This window comes from Anabas testudineus, chromosome 3 (genome assembly GCF_900324465.2).
Source record: "Anabas testudineus chromosome 3, fAnaTes1.2, whole genome shotgun sequence".
NCBI classification, from domain to species: Eukaryota; Metazoa; Chordata; class Actinopteri; order Anabantiformes; family Anabantidae; genus Anabas; species Anabas testudineus.
Window position 1 is genome coordinate 10,082,696 of NC_046612.1, and position 21,042 is coordinate 10,103,737.

The 21,042-nt window shown below is 36.1% G+C and overlaps 1 protein-coding gene across 4 annotated transcripts in view; it reads right to left on the reverse strand.

Moving 5' to 3' along the window:
- The window catches only part of mettl15 (methyltransferase like 15), a 48,846-nt gene that overhangs the window by 14,216 nt on the left and 13,588 nt on the right, over positions 1–21,042 (reverse strand). For all 4 annotated transcript variants that reach the window (XM_026378466.1, XM_026378465.1, XM_026378467.1 and 1 more), the window contains exon 3: positions 8,379–8,515. In XM_026378466.1, the coding sequence (XP_026234251.1) occupies positions 8,379–8,515 (137 nt within the window). The remainder of the gene's footprint in view (positions 1–8,378; positions 8,516–21,042) is intronic.

Genomic DNA, 21,042 nt, shown 5'->3' on the forward strand with positions numbered 1-21,042 from the left:
CTCATGACATGTATTTTTACATTTGTAGTTTTTAAATAATGCAAAATAAGCATTTGTCACAAATATTATCTTCCCGTGCCTCACGGATCTTTGAAGCTACTAGCAACCTGTGCACATAGATTGAGTCACTGCTGTTAACACATTAAACTCCATCTGGAGGAGAAGGCTTGTTGGTTTTAGTGTATGCCTTCCATGAAAGCACAACAGCTCAATGGTGTCAGGTGGTCAGTGATACTTGCTGCTTACACAAACTACCATTAATTCCCTCTCCTTCGTGTTGTATTACAAAGGGTGCATTTTTAAGGAGCACTGGTGCACATAGATACATTTTTTTTGAGAGGCTTATGTAAAACGATTTTTAAACTCCAATAAAATTTCTGAAAAGTATAGCTCTGTAAATCTTTCAACTGCCTTATCTTTCAACTAGCTATTGGTTATCCATAGTTTTATTTAAATTTTGTTTAGATGACATACATTAGAATCAAGAGAGCGAGAAATCCTGTTTAATTTAATTGCTTGAATAATTTAAACAACTGTATTTAGAACATATACTTTTCTACAAGACAACGATGGTGGGTCAATAAGAGGATTCTATCTATACCAATAAGCAGCATCAGTATCAAAATAAGCATTGTTAAAATACAGGTATGGAAACCCTTCCCTCCTCAGATACTTTACTCTAACTTCCCCTTTTATGTACACAACAATGACTTCACCTTTCGCAACATTAACAGGAGGCATTCAAGGAAAGAACACAAATTAGCAAGTCCTCTATTTCAAAATCCACTGAAGACCAAATAGCAAGGGAGCATCTCACCCACGCTGCCAGGGCCTTCCTTTGCTGTTGTTATTCACTATCCTGCACAGTGATTAACTTGCTGAAAAATCTATAGAAAAGTCTTTGTTGTTCTCTCCCATCACCTGCACAATTCCTTTCTTGTGCTGCCTCCTCAATAGTGGTCTTTTATTTTCTTAATTATTCAACATTGCAGTCTTTTTCAGTGGATCTAGACAATTTCAATCATTCTGGATTCTATATGTAGTGTGCTGATTCAAATAGCTGGTAACATTTTGTGCTTATGATTATTTTGTTTGCTTTTTACAGAAACATTGAGACCGAAGAAACCTGTAATAATGTGCATCAACAACTCTCACAGCATTATTCTTAAATTGAAGACTAGCATGTTTCAGAATTAATGTAGTTATCTTTTTTTAATATAAAAAACTGCATGCTTTGCATTTGCCTATACGGTCACATTGTCATCAATACCAATTAGCTTAACTGCCAGTTATGTGTCATACTGCATTGCAGGAAGAGCATGCAAATATTTTATTTCTACATTTTTAACCTGCTGTGGGTCGAGAATCTATTCTGAATTGATTTGTGACACAAAGATTTCACAGATATTCTTACTCCATTCGATAAATTGATAATCTTCTTCCATTTAAGTAATTACAAATATTGCAAGTAGCAAGTATATTACATGTCATTTTCAGTGCTATGTATTAAAATGCTTGGAAATGGAGACTTTGATCATTATTTTAAATGAGTCGCCAATGCTGCCACTTATACTTTACATTTTACAATACATAGCAATATTAGTAAGGCAATGACAATCTGGTGGTGACTCCCTGTGCCCACACAGAGGGAGGAGAGAGGGGACAGCTACACTGCCTGGTGGGCAGTTCCAACTAGTGAGGCTCTGAGCTTGCCAGTGAATGTTACACAAGTTAGGGCTTTATAAAACAATTGCTGAATTCCTTATTTTATTAGACTCGGGGAGTAAGAAGAATGTGAGTTGGTCTATTAAGCGTACCTTCTCTGCAGAAAAAATGCATTCTTGTGGCGTTGTAAGCATCAGCCAGCATGCTAAGTTGAAAAAGTGGGTTGACAGCAGTGACTTAGCCAAGAGTTTAGCTTCAGAAGGAGAAGGACCTTGTGGCTTTATTTGAAGGCAACTATGACAGGAGAACTATGTTAAATATTGCTCCTCTACATAGTTTCCAGCCTTCGAGATGAATGTCTATGAAAAGCAAACAGTAGAAGAGAACTCTGAGAACTCATTACATTGCTTTTTCCAAACATCTGTCCCCAATATTTAACATAATTGGGCATCAATTCCTTCTGATGCCATTCATATGTGCCGGCGTTGCATGTCCACTAATAGACGTGGCGACCTGAACTCCTCGTCATTAGTGCTCATCATTTAATAATATATATATAATATATATATATATATATATATATATATATATATATATATATATATAAAATATATGATAAGCTTTAAAGTATATAGTTCAGAAGAAAGATTCCTAAAGATTTTGAGCAGTTAGTGTTCATAAAAATAGTAAAAACTCAGTGCATAAATGCTGTAACGATACGCTGTTAATTTTATTCTTTATTGTGTAACCCAAGTTGCAATAAGTTTATCAGTTATCTACGGTTTGGTCTTAACCTGCTATCCGGAGATTACTTGTTTCAGTCCTAACCCTAACCCTAATATACCTTCTTTAAATCTTTCTCTGTATTTTCAGGTATGTTGCTACTGTTTGCTAGCACTGAAGTGACTCTAATGACTTTGTGTTAGTAGAGTGTTTGAAGTAATTACGTAATTGCACTAACTGTTAATTCTTGTTGGTATGTGTTGTATTATTATGTATGAAGTATATTAGTGCACTTTGGTGGACTTTCTGAAGTTTGTGTAACTGGAGCTGCAGTTTCTTTTGCTGGAGGGGTGGAGCAGGAGATGCTGGCTGTACTCTTGTGTATTGTTGTGGATTGGATAAAATGTGAGCTCCTACGACATCTTTTTTTATATGGATTGTATTTTGTAAGCTGTTGTCATTGTTTTAATATTCATTCCAGTAATAATTTTGTTGAGGAAACACCGCGCATCACTTCTGTGATTATTTCTCCCCATTTCCAAGGGCGCAACAAATAGAGAAAGAAGCCTGCCTGCTCTGACCATCTGGATTCACTAAACAAACAAAGACAATGAGCAACTCTGCACAGTCTGCAGCCATTGCCACCTGCAGCAGCAAACCTTGGCCTGAGCCTGGTGATGCAACACAGCCTTTCAACTGGACAAGGAAGCAATGGAGTAAGTCTAAAAACAGAAATATATGACTCTTCACCAAAAATCTAAAGCTATGTACAGTACTTATGCATGAAGACATAGACTCTGCTGATGAGTACAATATTATTACTATAGTCTATTTATTATTATAGAGGACTATTACCACTTGCTGAAGTAGTAACAGTAGACTGTTTTTTGCAGTAAATCTGTTATTGTGCACACATGTATGCATGCACATGTGAATTGGGACATCACTGTGTACACCGCAAAATAAGGCTCACCCGAAAGCGTAATTCAAACGCTGGCATCAGGTCATATAATAGCTAGCTACTATAGAATACTGTCAGCTCTATCATGCTAATCAAAGGCTTTTGGCATTTAAATTGTAAACAAATAGCTTCTCCTTTTTAATTATTGGAAGTCAAAATTCTGAAGTCTGTAGCCGCCCACATGTAGGTGATTAACATACCTTCTACTACACACTGTGACTTCTTCTACAAAATATTTTTGTAAGCCACTGAAGGACTTAAAAATATGCAAAACAGTTACATAACATTTCTAAATTATTAACTTCTTTATGTGGCTTAGACACTGAGTTGGAGATATAAATGCCTTATGTAAGATCTTATATTATTAAAGAGGACACGTTTCAGTGGTGTATGTGTTCAGGTCCAAGTGTGGGCTCATAGTTACTTAAGAGATCTGGGTTATTTATAATGGTAGCACCCCACTACATTGACATAATGGTAATTTTTGTCATTCTGGCATCTCAACTCCTGGATCGCCCTGACACTGAGTGTGATTTTCCCTAAAAGCACAGAGAAACAGTTCAGAGCTTTGCAGACTAAATCACGAGATATGTAAAATCCCAGTGACAAACAATAAGAACCAATGCTAATAGACGTGCACAAAAAGTCCCTGCTAACATAACCCAATGATTAAAAAAGAAATGGTGCATTGCCACTTGTGTTATAATGTCTTTAGGTGAAGTAACCACCTGCCAAGGAAGATCAAAAGATTAAATATAATTACCCATGCTAGCAGCAATTCCTGACTTAACAACTATTTTATGACTACGATATTTTTGCACTAGTATTACACATGAATCCTGACTTTAGATGACTCTAGCGCCACCAGGCTGATATCTGTGGTTCTGCGTACCCATAATAACTTAGGCAATTCTTTAAATTGTCGTTTAGTGCCAACGCCAGCTTAACAGAAGAATATTCAATGCGTTTAAGGTGCATTCAGGCAGAATTTGCTGAAATGTAAACACTGCAAGATTGATTTGTCCCTAACAGTCAATATATAATATAAGCTAACTAGAAAGATATACACACAAAATGATATTTGTATGTATTTTTTGTTCAGCTCAGCCTCAGACCGATCGCACAACTCACTGACAACTTCTGTCTTTCCTTTCAGCTGCCCACTTTCTTCCTCTCATCTCTGTACATCTCTGAAGTAGATTCATAAAGCTTCAGTAAGTGTGATTTATTTATTTTTTTGGTTCAAGTCGACATTTTTCACATGTGGAGATGTCTTTGTGTCAGGTCACACTGTCACTTGCGAATTTGTGTCTAATGCATCTAAATTATCTTTGGATTCTGTCTGACCAATAACCACACTAAGTCATGTATAAAATCATGTTCATACATATTTTGTCCATCAAATGAGCACATTTCAGTGATCCATGAGAAAAAGATCTGTCATGTTGTAGTAAATCTATTTAATCAATTTGAGAGTGAGTTTGACTTTTTTTTAACTAATTTTTAATAAATGCTTTTATGGGCCATAGTTCTGTATTCTTACCTGTAATAAAAAGGGATACTGTCTGCAATTCACAGATATGGTCAGAAACCAACTGTTAAATATCCTGTCTGAAAATGTAATAACTTTAAAGTGACTTGGTCTTATAAACCAGGAAGAAATAGTCATGCATTACAGTTAGTTTCCTGAATGGAGTGAGACGAGTGTATCTCATTTTTCCAAACTAACAATGTGAGGTATGTCATCACAATATTACCTATATATAAATATTGCTGACCTGAAATTTGATTAAATTTGTTGTAATTCAATCTATACAACACATAACACACAAAATAATTAAGGTGTGATATGGGGCAAAGCACTACCATATAATCTGAATGACCATAGATAATACATTACAACATTTTGAAAAAAACCTCTAAAAACTTACCAGAAATTTTCTGCCTCTGCCACTGCCTCTGAAAAATAATGAGCAGGTGACTTTCTTGTAAGCCTATTTTGTCAAACTGCTTTTTGCAAGGTCAATAATGAACCACAAAGCGCAATAAAGAAATTAATTACACACTGCATAAAACATAAATTTGTCTTTTGAATTTTCTCCAAAACCATTATCTCATTAGTTTTTTTCCTATATCCACCTGTTCTTGACCATCTGGAATAAGAGAACACTCAGTGAGGACATGAGGAACCTTCACAGCAGCCTTCCTTTGAACGCATGCTCATTCAACATGATGCTGCCTCTTCACAAATCAAGCCTGAAATATTCCCTTGTGTTGACCTGCTCAGTTCCTTTACCTGCGTCACTGAAGCCTAAGACAAGATGCTGATTGATTGCTTTCAGCAGGGGAGCAGCGATGAAAATATCTACAGTCAAGTGATGAAAAAAAAAGAGAGAGGCTACCAACACAGTACAAACAGTCTTTATAATTCGTGCTCTTCATAATTTCTATTTGTGCAGCCTCAGCTGACTAAGAAGGTTATAAAAAACCATAAGTGTGTCTTATTTATTTGCTTTAAAAGCTACAGGAAAATTATGAATGTTTAACTTAATAGCTTTTAACTCATTGGTGGCCTTGCTATTGTCTCCAGTAACTGTTAAATGCTTCCTCACTGTTTCTTTTGTCATCTTCATTTCCTGATTCAAAAGGTTGATTAAAAAATATGGAAATCAACACTTACTGGGATGCTGTCTATGCACCCTGACTGTCTGACTGATTGAGGTTATTAATAAGCTAGAATCAGCTAGTTAAAGTTGTAACAGTATGGTTGCTTTTAATGTATGCAATTAAAAACCTATCTATGCCATAAATGCACTTACATCCAGGGAAAAAAGACTGTTTGCCGTAATAATCTCAACCACATTAATTTCCTTCTGTTGGACAACTCAAACTTATTTACATCAGTAACTTCACATGGCCTTGTTGAGACCAATCAGATCTCTAACAGTGAATATCAAGAATAATTTCAGTCTCTTATTTAGTTGAATAGAGTCACTGGCAATACAGTTGAGGGACTAAACGTGTCTGGCATGAAAGAACAGAGAATTATTTCACAAAACAGGGGAAAACAGCTGAACTTTTGATGTAATGTGATATCATCTTGTTGGGCACTTTGTTAGTCAGTCAAATACATGGAAGTGCACATTCATTATGGATAATTTATAACTGTATTTCTGTGTGGAAACTGTGTTTACCTACTATTTAGACTTAGTTGCCTACTGTGGTAAAGTTCTAGAGTTTGAAATTATTTGTAACACTGTGCAGATAAGGTGTTTATCATTTTTATGTTAGTCCAAGTGGACTGGGTCATATTTCAGGATCTTACCTTTTACAGAGCTAGACGATTTGGACTTGATTTAATAAAAGTTTGCATGTACTAAATCATGTGGGATGATGGTTTACTAAGGGTGTAAATGTGACTTTTATGCCAATCACGCAAAACACCCACAATCAAAATACAAAATTTTCAAGACTGCAAACACAATTTTGCTATTTGGGATATTTGTAAATTAGGCCCCTAGTAACCATAATAGAAAATGTCAGCAAAAATACAACAAGCTATACAAGTTATTGTTTTAAAATGACATATAGTCCAATGCTAATGAAAAGACCACGATAACTGTTCCTTACCTATGTAACCACAGCTTCTATATCAACTAAAATTATGTAGATGGTAAAGACACTACTTAATACTGACAGGTTGGGATAAAACAAAACAAAAAGTGCATAACACATGCCAACAGTTAAAATGCATGCATGTAAATCCAATGTTTGCCTGTTTTTCAATAATGCCTACTGCCTTTTCAGATTTATAACATTTACTGTGGGCACAACTACTGCAGACTTTCAGTAGCAGTGAAGTCATAGCAACAACAAGAACAGTGTAAAGCAAAGAATAGTAAGGCTCAACAAGCAAGAGAAAAACACCTTTAAAACATGAGTGAATAACCCTGAGAACAGTTACTTTTATGAGGTAATTCTTTTAAAAAACATTAGTAGATGAATTTATTCTTTTTGAGCTGTAAAGAAACAGGTTCAGGTTCACACTCAACAGTTTACTTTGAGGTTATACTTTCCTCAAGACATGGGAGCAGAGCAGACAGAGAAAATCCTCTAACCCTGTTGTGTGGATGCACTGCGTAGGCTGGCAGGGTCTTTTACTCAGGCTTCCAATAATATTGGTTAATTGCTAGATTTCTCTAGCCTCTCTCAACATGCATCACGAGTAGGCGTGGAAGAGTTTACAGCAGGGGTAAATTGCTGCTGACAGAATACAGTGTTCTTATTCTCTCTCTCTCTCTCTTAATTGTCATTCCTTGCTCACAGGCACATTTCTCTGGCAGATTCCCTTGAGAGAGGTTTCCCCAGAATCTACGTAAAAGGATTCCTTCCCACACCATGGTCTTAGGAACATCTCATTTTCATCCACCCGCGCCTTGCTCATGCACACACATACTCCCTCTCACCCTGGCATTGTGTCCTCGTGTCTCCCTGTTCTCTCACATTTTTATTTTCTTTTTCTCTCTCTCTCTCTTTTCACTTTCTAACTTCTCTGGGTTTCTCTCTATTTCCTTCCCCCCCATATCTTATAGATCCTCCGTGGGAGGCAGCATCTCCCTCACACTGCAGGCGTGGGCCCTTACTCTGACAAATGACATGTCGAGCCCACCAGCTTTGCGTGGGGGGAGAAAAGCTTTAAGTTAAGAAGGAGGAAAGCATTTGATTGGATCGTGAAACTCAGGGGCGGTATCTTGGCGAGCAATATTTGTTTGGGCTCAGGCAAGATGTGAGGAATACAGAGAAAAGTAAAATACTATATCACACCTACTGTATGTTTGAAGAAAACATAATGACCACTGCCCAAAATTGTCACAAAAATTTGAATAACAATATAATATTGTTATAATATATAACAACAATAAAAATGAACGGTAAAAGAACATTTACAATATACTATAAACATTTGTCTAGATAGTCTGAGCTTCAATTGTGTTTTTGTCTAGTTAATAGCTTTTTATAAATTACTTACGGGTGTTCCTTGGCCAACTGCTGGGCCAGAGAAATTGCTGTAGGATCTCGGTCCAAGGCCAGAATTGTGACTTCAGGAACCATGTTCAGTATTGCTTTGGTATGACCACCACCTCCAAATGTCATGTCCAGGACCACCTACATATGAGAAAGCAAGAAAACAACACATTCTTCTCACCACAGGACTCCATATACATGATTCATCATTATCGTCGTCATCTTATCATGACCATGCTAGTTCTTCATTTAAGTGTTGGAACTGTCACTGACCAGTATCATTTTGAATAGATGTTTTAATCTCTCATGTATTGTTGATATCTGATGTGAATATTCAAGCTAATTTCAAGTATTTAAGCTAGATGTAAATTAATCTTGCATTTCTGCAGTTCTACTTCCTAAATGCATTGCCTATTGTTTCCAAAGAAAATGTTATTATAATTATTATTTTAACATTATTATTATCATGATAATATATTATTACAATATTCTCCTTATTACGCATTCTATTCAAGTTGTTCTGCACTTGTGACAGATTTTTAAAAAATTACAGTGGGAACTGCTCATCTAGAAAAAAGGTCTGACACAAGATAAACACGACAGGGGCAATATTTGTTTAATTAGCGAATCAAATGACTACATGTAGTCACAAACCCACAGAGAGTTATCATCTGACTCTGCTGTTCCACTTAGCTCTAAGGGACATTTTAGCTTCTTCAGTTCTTTGCTATAGCTTTGTGACCTACAACTTTACTGAACTTTAATTCATTCCCACTGCTCTCGTCAAAGTAACTTCCTATTGCAGGAAGTGACTTTTTTGTGGTATAATGCTGGGTAATGCTGAGGAACCTCAGGGTGTGATGCTGTTTTCATGTCCAATCAGTGTTGTCATAATACAAATTCCCAACTTAAAAATAGCATTCACACCTGCTTCTGAGTCATAATTACAAATGGGAAAGAGTGTTTTTAGGAAACAACCAATGTAGCCTATGTAACACTAGGGATGGGAATCGAGAACTGGATCCAGTTGAAAACTGGTTCCAAATTTTCAGACCATTAGAGTTGTATGTCTCCAAGGTAATCAATCCCTTTTTCAAAGCTGAAGTGTTTTACTGACAGTTGCACAACCCAAAAAACTTTGTGAAGGTGTGGTGTTAGCTGACAGGCATCACTGGCCAAAGTGTACAAGAGCATCGCTCTATACAATGTTGGATTAAAATGTCCAGTGAATGGAGCTAATCTGCTGGAACGTTGATTAATGTTTGCATCTTGCTGTTGCTATTTTTTTCTAGTCTTTTATACACTAACGTTTTGTGCAAGATGGAGGGAATGTGGGACTTACAAGTGTGGAATGTGGGACTTACAAGAGTGGCATTACAAAACTAAAACAGGATGGGTGAATGGATCATTAAGATTGTTTTGGTTGTGTTTACTACTGTGTGTGCACACACGAGCAGAGCAGTTTATATGAAAGTATCCTCAAACCAACTCTTAGTTGACCGTTTTCAGTTGCTACTGAATAGCAATTTTTGTAATATGAATATAGTGTCTTTATGTTAAGGCACAGTATATTGATCCTCACACAATGAACTCTGTAGTCATACAACTATCTTGATGACATCTGTACAATTTATTCATCTACACCGACCATCTTTATAAAGGTTAGAAATGACAAGAATGCAACAAAAGTGATGGAAACCCATTCACTATAATAAACCATGGAATCATTTGGCCTACAGTCACAAGTTAATGGGGATACTCTTTGATTTGAAACACTGCAGTGCAGTGTTCAATTTCCCCTTTCACATCCCCTGCAAACTGTGACTGAATGCAGCACTAGCCTCAATGTTTCTTACCTATAAAAAGTCTATTTTCTTGATATACATTATAGTTACAACATTGCTGCAGTCTAATTTCAGAAAAACAAACATGCAAATTTGGTCAATCAACTGATCACCTACTGAACTGAAATAGGAAGATCCAGATGGTTCTCATCTTCTGTTGTATTCACTAAACTTTCGTCTAACTCCTGCTTGGTGTCTTGCTCACTGCTAGTGAAAGTGCTCTTTATTTAAAGTTCAGTAGGATACCCTCTGAACTCACTGTACAATATCTAACTATTTTTGGTTATTATAGTACAAGTATTTTCAAGTAAATCTAAAAAAATTAAAATTAAAATAAATACCAGAATTATCCTAAAATGCCATTGCTTGACAAAAAAAGTATTGCCAGAACTCCAACACAGTTTATGTCACAGGCTTTATAACAATGAACACCTGAAGGCAGCCCATAGCAGAGCAGGAAGAGGGAGGGTTAGTTAGAACAGAGTGCACTGATTCTTCATCTCATTCTATTGCTTGATTTTGAAGGTGCACATGGCATCTCGAAGACAGCTGAACTAAAGACAACTGTTGTGGTTTTGGTGGCAAATGTGGCTACCATGACTTTTAACAAATGCTAGTGATGTTATAACCATTTGGACAATAAAATTAAATTAAACTGGATAATAATATAAAGTACAATTTGAACAGTTCCTTACTGAGAGATACTGGGAATATCATAACTCTTCAATTCCTCAAGAAATCATTCTCTTTATTTATTGTTAATCAAACGTTTAATGATTTATATATAGCAAATATCTATTTACACTGGCCATCGAAAAAAAAAAGCCATGACCTGGATGTAATTAAGCAAATAGGTAAGAGTCTCCTATTGGACAATTACTGCATGGATAATTTTCTTTTTACAGCTGGCAAGATATTTGAACCTAACTGATGCAGTGAGCAGCTTCTCATTTCTTCAACAATCATGTCAGAAGACAGATCCAGTGGTAATAGAAAAGATGTTAATCTGTTTCAGAAGTGTCAAATTATTGGCATGCATCAAAAAAAAGAAAACATCTAAGGAGATTGTAGAAACTACTAAAAGAACTGTCCAATAGAAGAAGGTAGTGTAATATGATGAGTCCAGATTTACCTTGTTCCAGATTCATGGGAACATCAGGGTAAGAAGAAAAGTGGGTGAAGTGATGCACCCATCATGCCTATTTCCTACCGCACAAGCCTGTGGGGGCAGTGCTATGATCTGGGGTTGCTGCAGTTAGTCAGGTCTAGCAACATTATGTATCCAAAGAATGAGGTCAGCTGACTACCTGAATATACTGAATGACCAGGTTATTCCATCAATGGGGTTTTCCTTCCCTGATGGTACGGGCATATTGCAAGATGACAAGGCCAGGGTTCATCTGGCTCAAATTGTAAAAAAGTGGTTCAGGGAGCATGACACATCATTTTCACACATGGATTGGCCACCACAGAGTCCAGAGCTTAACCTCATTGAGGGACGTGCTGGAGAAGATTTTGCGCAGCAGCTCTGGACAGAAATAACTGTTTTGACTTTGCAAAAGTTTATCGAAACAATGCCACAGCCAAAAAGTCCAACAAAATATTAGAGTGCGTGACTTTTTTTTTTTTTTTTGGACGGGCAGTGTAGATTAGATATCTGCTGAAGTAAATTTTCATTTATCCCAAAAACCATGAATGATATGAAAATTACGAGTATGTAAAGATTAAGGTTCAAGTTTAATGTTTAAATAAAACACATTTAAAATGTATAAATACCAACTTAACTATGTTCTTACATATGCATCCCAGTGTTTCAGTGTTTTACAAGTATTTAACCATGAAACACAATTTCATAGTCATCACAGGGAGGGAATAGAAAAATGTTTTATCAAGGACATTTTAAGTGCCTGCCAACCACCCTGCAGCACCTTTACTGTTAGTCCGGCAGCAGTTAATTCACCTAAATCTATGGAGAAACACTTGTGAAGCAAAAAATAAATCACTAGTTGTAGAATATTTCTTTACATGCACAGTGGCAAGAAAAGTATGTGAACCTATTGGAATCTCATTGATTTCTGCATTAATTCGTCATTAAATGTGATCTGACCTCCATCTACATCAAGAGTATCAACTAATACTGTAGATGGTTGTCCTCAATAAAAACATGAAACATGAATTTTTTGTGTTATTGTTTTAGACATTTCTATTTGATGAAGCAGAGGGTTCACATACTTTTTCCACTAGCACTATGAGGTTTTTATGGTTGTTCTCTATAAAGACATTAAAGATCAAAATTTGTTTGTTTTATTATTTTTATATTTGTTAATACTCTTACATCAAGATCAGATGATATTTTGACATTTTATGGTTTTGCCGAAAACCGTAAAATTCCACTGTCTTGCCACTGTATGTCTCAACTGCTACTGCTACAAAAAACAAAAAGAATCGCAGCCCTGCACTGACTTAACAGTCTAAGGCTGTCTGAATAATTGGCTGAATTATACCTTACTTTTTATTATTATTTTTAAATTTCTTTCTGTGATTTATTATAATGTCAGCAAATGGTAGAGAACAGATGTAAAATGACATAAAAGGAAATGCCAGCTATTCACCACAAAAACATTAAACATGTCGATCGATAGTGACGTTTAAGGTGGGGTGTGTGCGTGCATGTGTGAGGGAAGAAGTGATCAATGGCGGTTCCCTCTCCTTTCCAGCGCACAGCAACAGATGGGGAGGGGGTGTGGGCTAGTGGGATGACTCACACGCATAATGAACTTGCCTGTTGTGCTATTCAATACAAAAAAGGAAAACAGAAACACAAACAGCAAAGTAGGCTGGCTTTTATCGAAACAGTCGACACAAGCAACCAGGAGACAAACTGGTCCTCTCCTGGAGTGTGCAGCACTTGTCACAACAATCTTTTGTCGCATCTTAGGGATGATGTGGCCAGAACAGCAAATCTAAAGCCTATTTATTTTACTTGTGTAAATGACAGAACAGTCCGCAGACTATACTCAATGTTCTTAAAGGTGGTTGGTTGAAAATGTAAATACTGTTTGCTTATTCACATTTGTATCGTGGCCTCACTGAGTCAAGTCACTGTCACACTGTAAGAGGTTCAATACAAGTTTTTTATCACTCACTCATACACACACAAAATAAACTAAGCTAGAAATTAAGTGTATGCAACTCAAAAATGAGAATTTGATGCTTACAAGGCTATTTAAAAAGGTAAATTGAAAATCTAGTTCTTTGCCCTAAGGGAAAACAAGCTCCTTCAAAAGCCCTGAATGCTGTTTTCCCTCATTTGCTACTTGCCTGCTGCTTCTGCCACCAGATGGACAAAACCACTTCTTGAAAAGAGTTGGTGATAATGGGTTTGGCATTTGCGATGATGATTGACATCAAACTTGAGAATGAGTCATTCACATTGATATTTCATACAGAATGGTGTCAGCTCTCACCTAGACCAAGCCTTCCTAGAGAAAGCAGACTGAAATTAAGCCAGAACATAACGTGGGTCATCCAAGTCTCTCAATGCAGAGATGATACTCAAAATAATATTGCAAAAGTCTACATTTTCTACTCTGTTTAGGGTGTGTAATATCTGCCTTTCCCAGCAGAGGGAATAGGAGAGTTAGGAGTGGCCTATGTGGTGCAGTCCAGCAGTGAGGATGCAAGGTACTATAACGCAGGGCACTTCAGCAATTACCCCACAGCATTCTTAATGAGGGTTTTTCTAGTCAAAAGGAAAAAGGTAAACACATGATAATCTTCCATTTATTATGTTAAAACATGGGTAAACATCTATTTAGAATGATTATATATATATATATATATATATGCTGTATATAATTATTATTTATACATATATATATATATATATATATATATATATATATATATATATATATATATATATATATATATATATATATATATATATATATATATATATATACACACACATATATATAGATAGATAGATAGATAGATAGATAGATAGATAGATAGATAGATAGATAGATAGATAGATAGAGGTGAGCAAAGTGTGATTTTTAACACTTATTTTTTAAAGTATACTACAACAGTAAATAATATCCTGGCCATATGGAAAAAGGGGCCTCACCTGAAGCCATCTTATGGTTGCATTCATTAGGAAAGGGGGAACAGGAACCCGAGAGAAGCCTGAGTACTCACCTAAATCCTACTTGTGACTCCCCAGCCCAGGTCAGTTACAGTGGGGGATCTAAAATGTCATTGAGGGGAGTTTTTACAGATCTTGTTACACTAACACACAGACCATTAGGGAGACAGATACACAGGTATAGGATCGCTTTTCTTGTCGCGTCCGTTGCCATGGCAAGAGTGGAGGTAACCGGTTTGCATTTCTTTCTCTGTCACACAAAGTTCATGGTGAGATACAAGTGAGCATGAATTGGGTTGGTTTGCGGCAGAAGGGCATAGTATAAAGAATGAAGGTGGAGGTTGTGATAATGGAAATGATGATGGTTTTATCGACTACAGAGAGTAGTGAAGTGGCTATATACCTGACAATTGCCTTTGTGTACTGGATATACTGTAAATCTCATACTATAAACTGCTGCTATGCCAAAATTGCATCAAAATGACCTCACAATAATATTACATCTATGTCTTTATTGTCTGTTTTTAAAAATGTGGGAGTGAGCAAATTAGATGGGCACTGAGACAAACTCAAAATGCATGAAAGTTTATGTTTATGATGATTATCTGACATAGATGCAGCTCTTTGCCTCATCATCGTAATTCTGAAATGCATTAAGCATACCATCTGTGTGTCTGAGTGAGTGAGTGAGTGAGTGAGTGAGTGAGTGAGTGAGTGACACACGAGCACAGAAATTTTGACTTTTTTCCAGAAGGCTCATTCCAAATGCCTTCCAAAGCTAATCTATCTTTTGTCAAATAAATGCTGCAGAGTTACAACAAATACATTCATTCCTCATCTATTCAGTACTGTTTGCACTATTTTGGCACAAGTTTAAAAAGGGCACTTGAAGACGTATTTATGCTAGATGAGACAAGACACGTCTACATGGGTAATAGCATTTGCTTATTTGCCTCCGAAACTACCCATAGGAGGTATGTCAGATGTAAGTATTTTCCAAATAAATAATAGAGAATGGATGATGAAGGACTGCCTTTTTTAAGGTCTGGATATATGTATTTTCGGGATGTTTGTGAAGGAAAACATGATTAAAAGTATCATCAAGTCCTGATGGTATTACAGTGGTATGCACTTTTTTTTTACTTTTCATAGCAGGTCACCCCATAATAAGGGTTTTTGGCTGGGACCTGGTTTTAAGATTTTAAGTGTTAAAACTGTTTGACAGTTTAATTCAAACCATTCATGGCAGCTCAGTAATGGTTCATCAGTTAATCCTTGTGGTCGATTGTTCTTGTCCACAGTTTAATGTTATAAAGACATTGAAGTTTAATGGCATACATTTGATGCTGATATTCATACTTACTAAAGGATAAATTTGGAGAAAGAAATACTGTAGGTGATGTACAGTATATAAAACTACAGTATACAGTATGTTCATACACAATTCTGACAAGTTGACACTTTTATCACACATTTTAGCAATTTTAGTGTATTGGGATCAGAATGGATTATTAATTTTTTTTTAATTCGCATTTCTTACTTGCACGATTATTGGTTAATGACAGCTTTCACCATTTAATTTTTGATTTAGCATTAATAGTTGTTTTAACCATCACAAAAAACTGCTGACATTATTCTGTAAAGGGAGCAATGGCACGCTGCAATTGGAAGTCAAGCATCATCCCCTGAAAAAAATGTGACTGAGAAAAAGAGCAGCTGACAAGCCATAGACTAATAGAGACTATTAACAAATGTGGATCACATACTGCACAGGCATGTGCAGATTTTACTGTCAGCAAGGAACACTCACAGTAAAGATTGGCAACATTGTACAGGGGTGCATTAGGCTCCAAGAATAGTTGTTTGATAAGCATTACTATGTTACTTTACTCCTGTGTCTAAACAGACTAAAATTGCCAAACTCCAACCAACAAACTTTTTAAAGTCTATTTTAAGTACTATTTTAAAATTAGAAATCCAAAGGTAATTTAACATTTGGACAAGTACTTGATATGCACCCTAATGATATGCATCCTAATTATTCTTTTTAACAATAATTAAAGCAAAAGCTATCTTTGTTGGGAAGATTTTTGACATATTAACAAAGCATTATTGGGTGTCCCCTTTTTGGACTGGCTGCTTGGACTGACATAGGTTGCTGGTCTACAGATGTGTCCTCAGTTTAGCACGAGGCAGAGGACATACTGGAAAACTATCTAAACAATTTCAGGAAGCTGACTAGTCTGTTTGTTACAGTGTCTTCCCACACCATATATAGCAAATTTCAGGCACAATCTAGGCTGTTATGAAACACATAGGCAAATGTCTCTGTTCATTCTGGTGACACATTCCTAAAGCTCAGGAAAGGTTCATAAAGCCATGGTCATAAAGTAGCATAGTAAATGTATTTGTAGGGAAAACAAGTTACACAGTTGATGAAATACATAGTATTTTCCATGAGTAAAATATGTTTTAGATCTAGATAGTTTGCATGAGGTTTGTCAGTTAAAAGAGCTTTATTACCATCTCTACTTTGTTGTAAGAAAAAAAAACACTGCAAAACACAATGCAAAACATCTACATAATAATACACAACACTGTCCTAATATACTAAAAATAAGGCAGCTGGGACAAAGAATGGAGACATCTCCTCCACTAACAGTATTAACTTGCCTATGCGTGCTTATACAGTAGATGCTTGATAAATGCTGTGCATGGGCAGAGAGGGGTGACGTTAAGGGCCTGATAAAGAAGACTACACACCATCATATAGGAAACCTTAAAGTCAATAAAAGAGAAACCTTTTAATTTCAGTATTTAGAAATCAGCTTAAGCCACAGTTCTTTAGACAAGTAAAGGCAACCTTATAGCTATAAAAGCAAATCCTTAGTTTGTCATTATTTGATAGTGGAGTGTGTAGGGGTAAAAACAATCTGCATTCAATGTGATAACAAGGCCCTGCAGAAACAAGAAAAAAATCAAAGATCCAACAAAAAACTAATACAAAAGTGAGAACACTACGTGACGGACAGCAGTGCAGTGTGAATTCATGGTCCACTGCACAGCTTGACTTTAATAAACATATACATCCTGTCTTTATTTAGACACAGTAGTGGCAACAACTTTCTGATCTGAATCTGGGTAGAACAAGTGAAACAGCAGTGCTTTTCCCCTCCATCTTTAACAAGGGCAACAACAAACAGCAACAAATCCTTGAATAGCCAAGGTATTTTATTGAGAGTAAAACAAATTACAGCTCTCACATAGTGAAACACAAATTTTGAATGAGTCTATTTGAAATGATTATTATTTATTTTACCAATAGTGCATGAGCATGGGGTTCTGGTTAATGTCACTTTTTTGTTTGTTAGGTGCCTAGATAACATATAGACTACAGTGAACTTACAATGTAACTACCTGAAAATAGTAATATGAATAGCTGTGGTAAAAGTTAGAGACTATCAACATGTTATCCTGTTTTCAGCTCAAGTGAATCATTTTCAACATTTTGTACATAAGCGTGCAATGATCGCTGTCCAAGGTGCTGATCCTGGGACCGCCAGTGATGTGGGAGCTGTCAGAGGACACTCAGCATCCCTTATAAAGTGGTGACAAAACATTTTTGCCTGTAAGTGTGAATGTATCATTTTGCATTGCAGTAACAGGCAAGGTCCTGTGAGAATAAACACCACAAACAGATATACCACTCACCTTCATTGAACTGGGGTGGCAGCAGAAATCTCATACCAACACAACCTAACATATGAAAATCAAACTATGACTAGACACCACTAGAGGAAATACCTATTCCTCTAAAATGACTACAACTTTGCTTTACTACAACTACTAATACAACTTTGAATACTATTACTAATATTTTTTGCTATGAATACCAGAGGCCATATATTAGCTACACAATATACTGCACCTTAGTACTACCACAATTCAATTATGCTATTTAATACTGTACATTTAGAATCTTTGAGATGTGCCGGAGAAGACTCTCTCTCTCATAATCACTAGAAGATCTTGACGAAAAATAATGCAACTCTGGACAGGAATAAATGTTGTGACATTGCAGAAGCTTATCGAAACGATGCCAAGGCAAACGACCGAATTACCGTTTTTTTTTTGGACAGCCAGTGTATCTCAGAATACAATACAGTCCAGATCAACACAGTTACTATATACAGTATAACAAAAAAAACATACAACTGAATGGACACTGTCATGGTAGTGTCTGGAAAATGTCACAACAGTAACATTACATTTTTCATAAAGGTTGTCGTCAGTGGAGAACAGTATTATTGAATTTCATTACACCTGATAGATGTAATACAAATGCCCCATTCATCCTATTGATTAATCGTAAGCCGGTGCTGATACTTTTATTTACTCATATGTTGACTGAAATAACAGTCGTGGTCTACATAATGGAACAGACTTCAGACTACTTATTCTGAATAATGATTGATATGATTTAAATTAAAGTTTAAATGGGAAATATATATGTCAATATGCCAGATATGTCAATCTGACATTGACATATCTGCAGAATGGAGCATCTCAATTCTTAGATGTTTTTTGGACTATTGGAGTACAGGCACTACCTTGCAGAAGGAATGTTTTAACCCAACAACAGACAAGTTTAATTTTGGCCTGTTGTCAAGTTACTCAGAATTAACTCAGCAACAGCTTGACTGACCATCAATAAGGAGAGCAAAGCTGCAACTCTAGTTAGTGGACTAATGTGCACAAACAGTCTAGTAAAGAAAAAAAATTATTTATACAGTCAAACTGCCTGATAGTGTCACCAACTAGGATGTTGGTGGTAAAGCAGCGCAATCAGTCAAGAGTCTTGAGCGTTGTAAATGGTGTCGTTTTATCACTATGTGGGTTCACAGTTGTTGAAGCAGGACGCCAAGCCAGCCACTCTAACGACTCATAAGTTATTAGATGGCTGGGTGATTATTTATCTTACTAGAAAGACTACATTTAAAGCTATTGCTTTTACTTACTTGCTTTTAATAGGTTATGTCAGAGGACGTGAAGACAGTGCCATGTTATCCAAGACCCTTGGGTTTTTCCTAGAAGTTACTAGTGCAATTAAAAAAACTGTCTCGTCCTAGCATTTTTCTTCACATGTTGTGTTGTTCAAGTTTGGAGAGATTTTGTATCAAAAGTGACAAAAAATATAAATTCAGCAAAATGGTCCCTATCATGAGACACTTATATATATAAATTAGCCATTTAAGTAGTAGTTTTAAAACTTCATGCACAGCTGATGATATATTATGAAGCTTATTATAATATTTTAAAGTAATCCTAACAATCTATTCACCTCAAGCCAAACACCATATCATCAACCCACTCACATTTTGTTCCTTCCTTTCCCTCCTTTATGTCTTTTACTCACCACAACTTTCACATAATTCATACCAGCTTTGACTTTGTTTTATGGTTACATTTGTTATATTTTTCAATAAAAATCTGACTGCAAAGACGAAAACCCCTAGTCCCTGTCCCCCTCTACATAAAGTTCATAAAGCCCATGTCAAGAAGCCTCCCACTTCAAGGAATCCTGAGACTGGCTCTTAAAACACTGTAAGAGTTGAGGGGATCCCTGGAGATACCAGGCACTTTTATCTCCCCTGAAACTATGAAATTACTCAATATTTACTGTTGGTGGGCAATGCAGGGTACCCATTTCTCTTTGTACTATTTTATGGACTTTTTGTATGGATGTATTTGAAAATCTAATCTAAAAATAATTTAAACTAAAAATATGATTACTTAATTAAGCTTCTTTAAGAAGTATAAGAAGCAAGCTTTTTTTACTGCCAAGGTTTAAACAAAGCTCAATGTTCTGTTCTGGAGAATTTTGTTGAATTCAGTTGAATTTGCTTGACCAAAACATCATAAATACAGGAGATAATCATCTGTACTTCAATGTAATCACAGTATGAACCAATAATCTGTGTGGCAAAATGATGTGTCATTTTTATTTACTTTGCATGTTCTTGACCTTTGCAAATTAAGTAATTTACCAGGCATAGTAAAGCATTGTGTATATCAGATTTGGAGGAAATGAGTGACAGCTGGAAAAGAACTGACTGGTAACTAAAAGAAATGGAAAGGGAGGGACCTCTACTGTGTGTATGAGTCATCACTCCCCACCCCCACCCCCCAGCCAAACTGTCTGTTTTTGTCTTGCAGGTTAGAGATTTACTGAGCTACATTTTCTGTGCCGGAAAGATTAATTTTCGCATTGAATCGAATGCAAACCTTAATAAGCAAATTATAGATATTATGAGATAAATTTGCAGGAGAAATAACAACAACAGTCCTGTGACAGCTAACTTTACAGTTAGTAAAAAGATATCCTAAATATGCACATATGTTAATGGTAACATGGAACAGGTGTCATACATCAGGAGGGTGCTGAGTTTGATACAATTTCACATTTTAAACCCATCTCTCTGGCTTACATTAGAAGTACTCAATATCTAAAAAATAATTAAACATACACTACATCCACAAAACGAAAACACAAAACAAGACTTTTGTATACTCAGCATACTGACTTTTAGACACACATTCTTACATTTACAAAGACTGAAGCCTCACATCAGTGCTCCCTAGCTGTGGGAGTCATTCATACTAATGAATTGAAT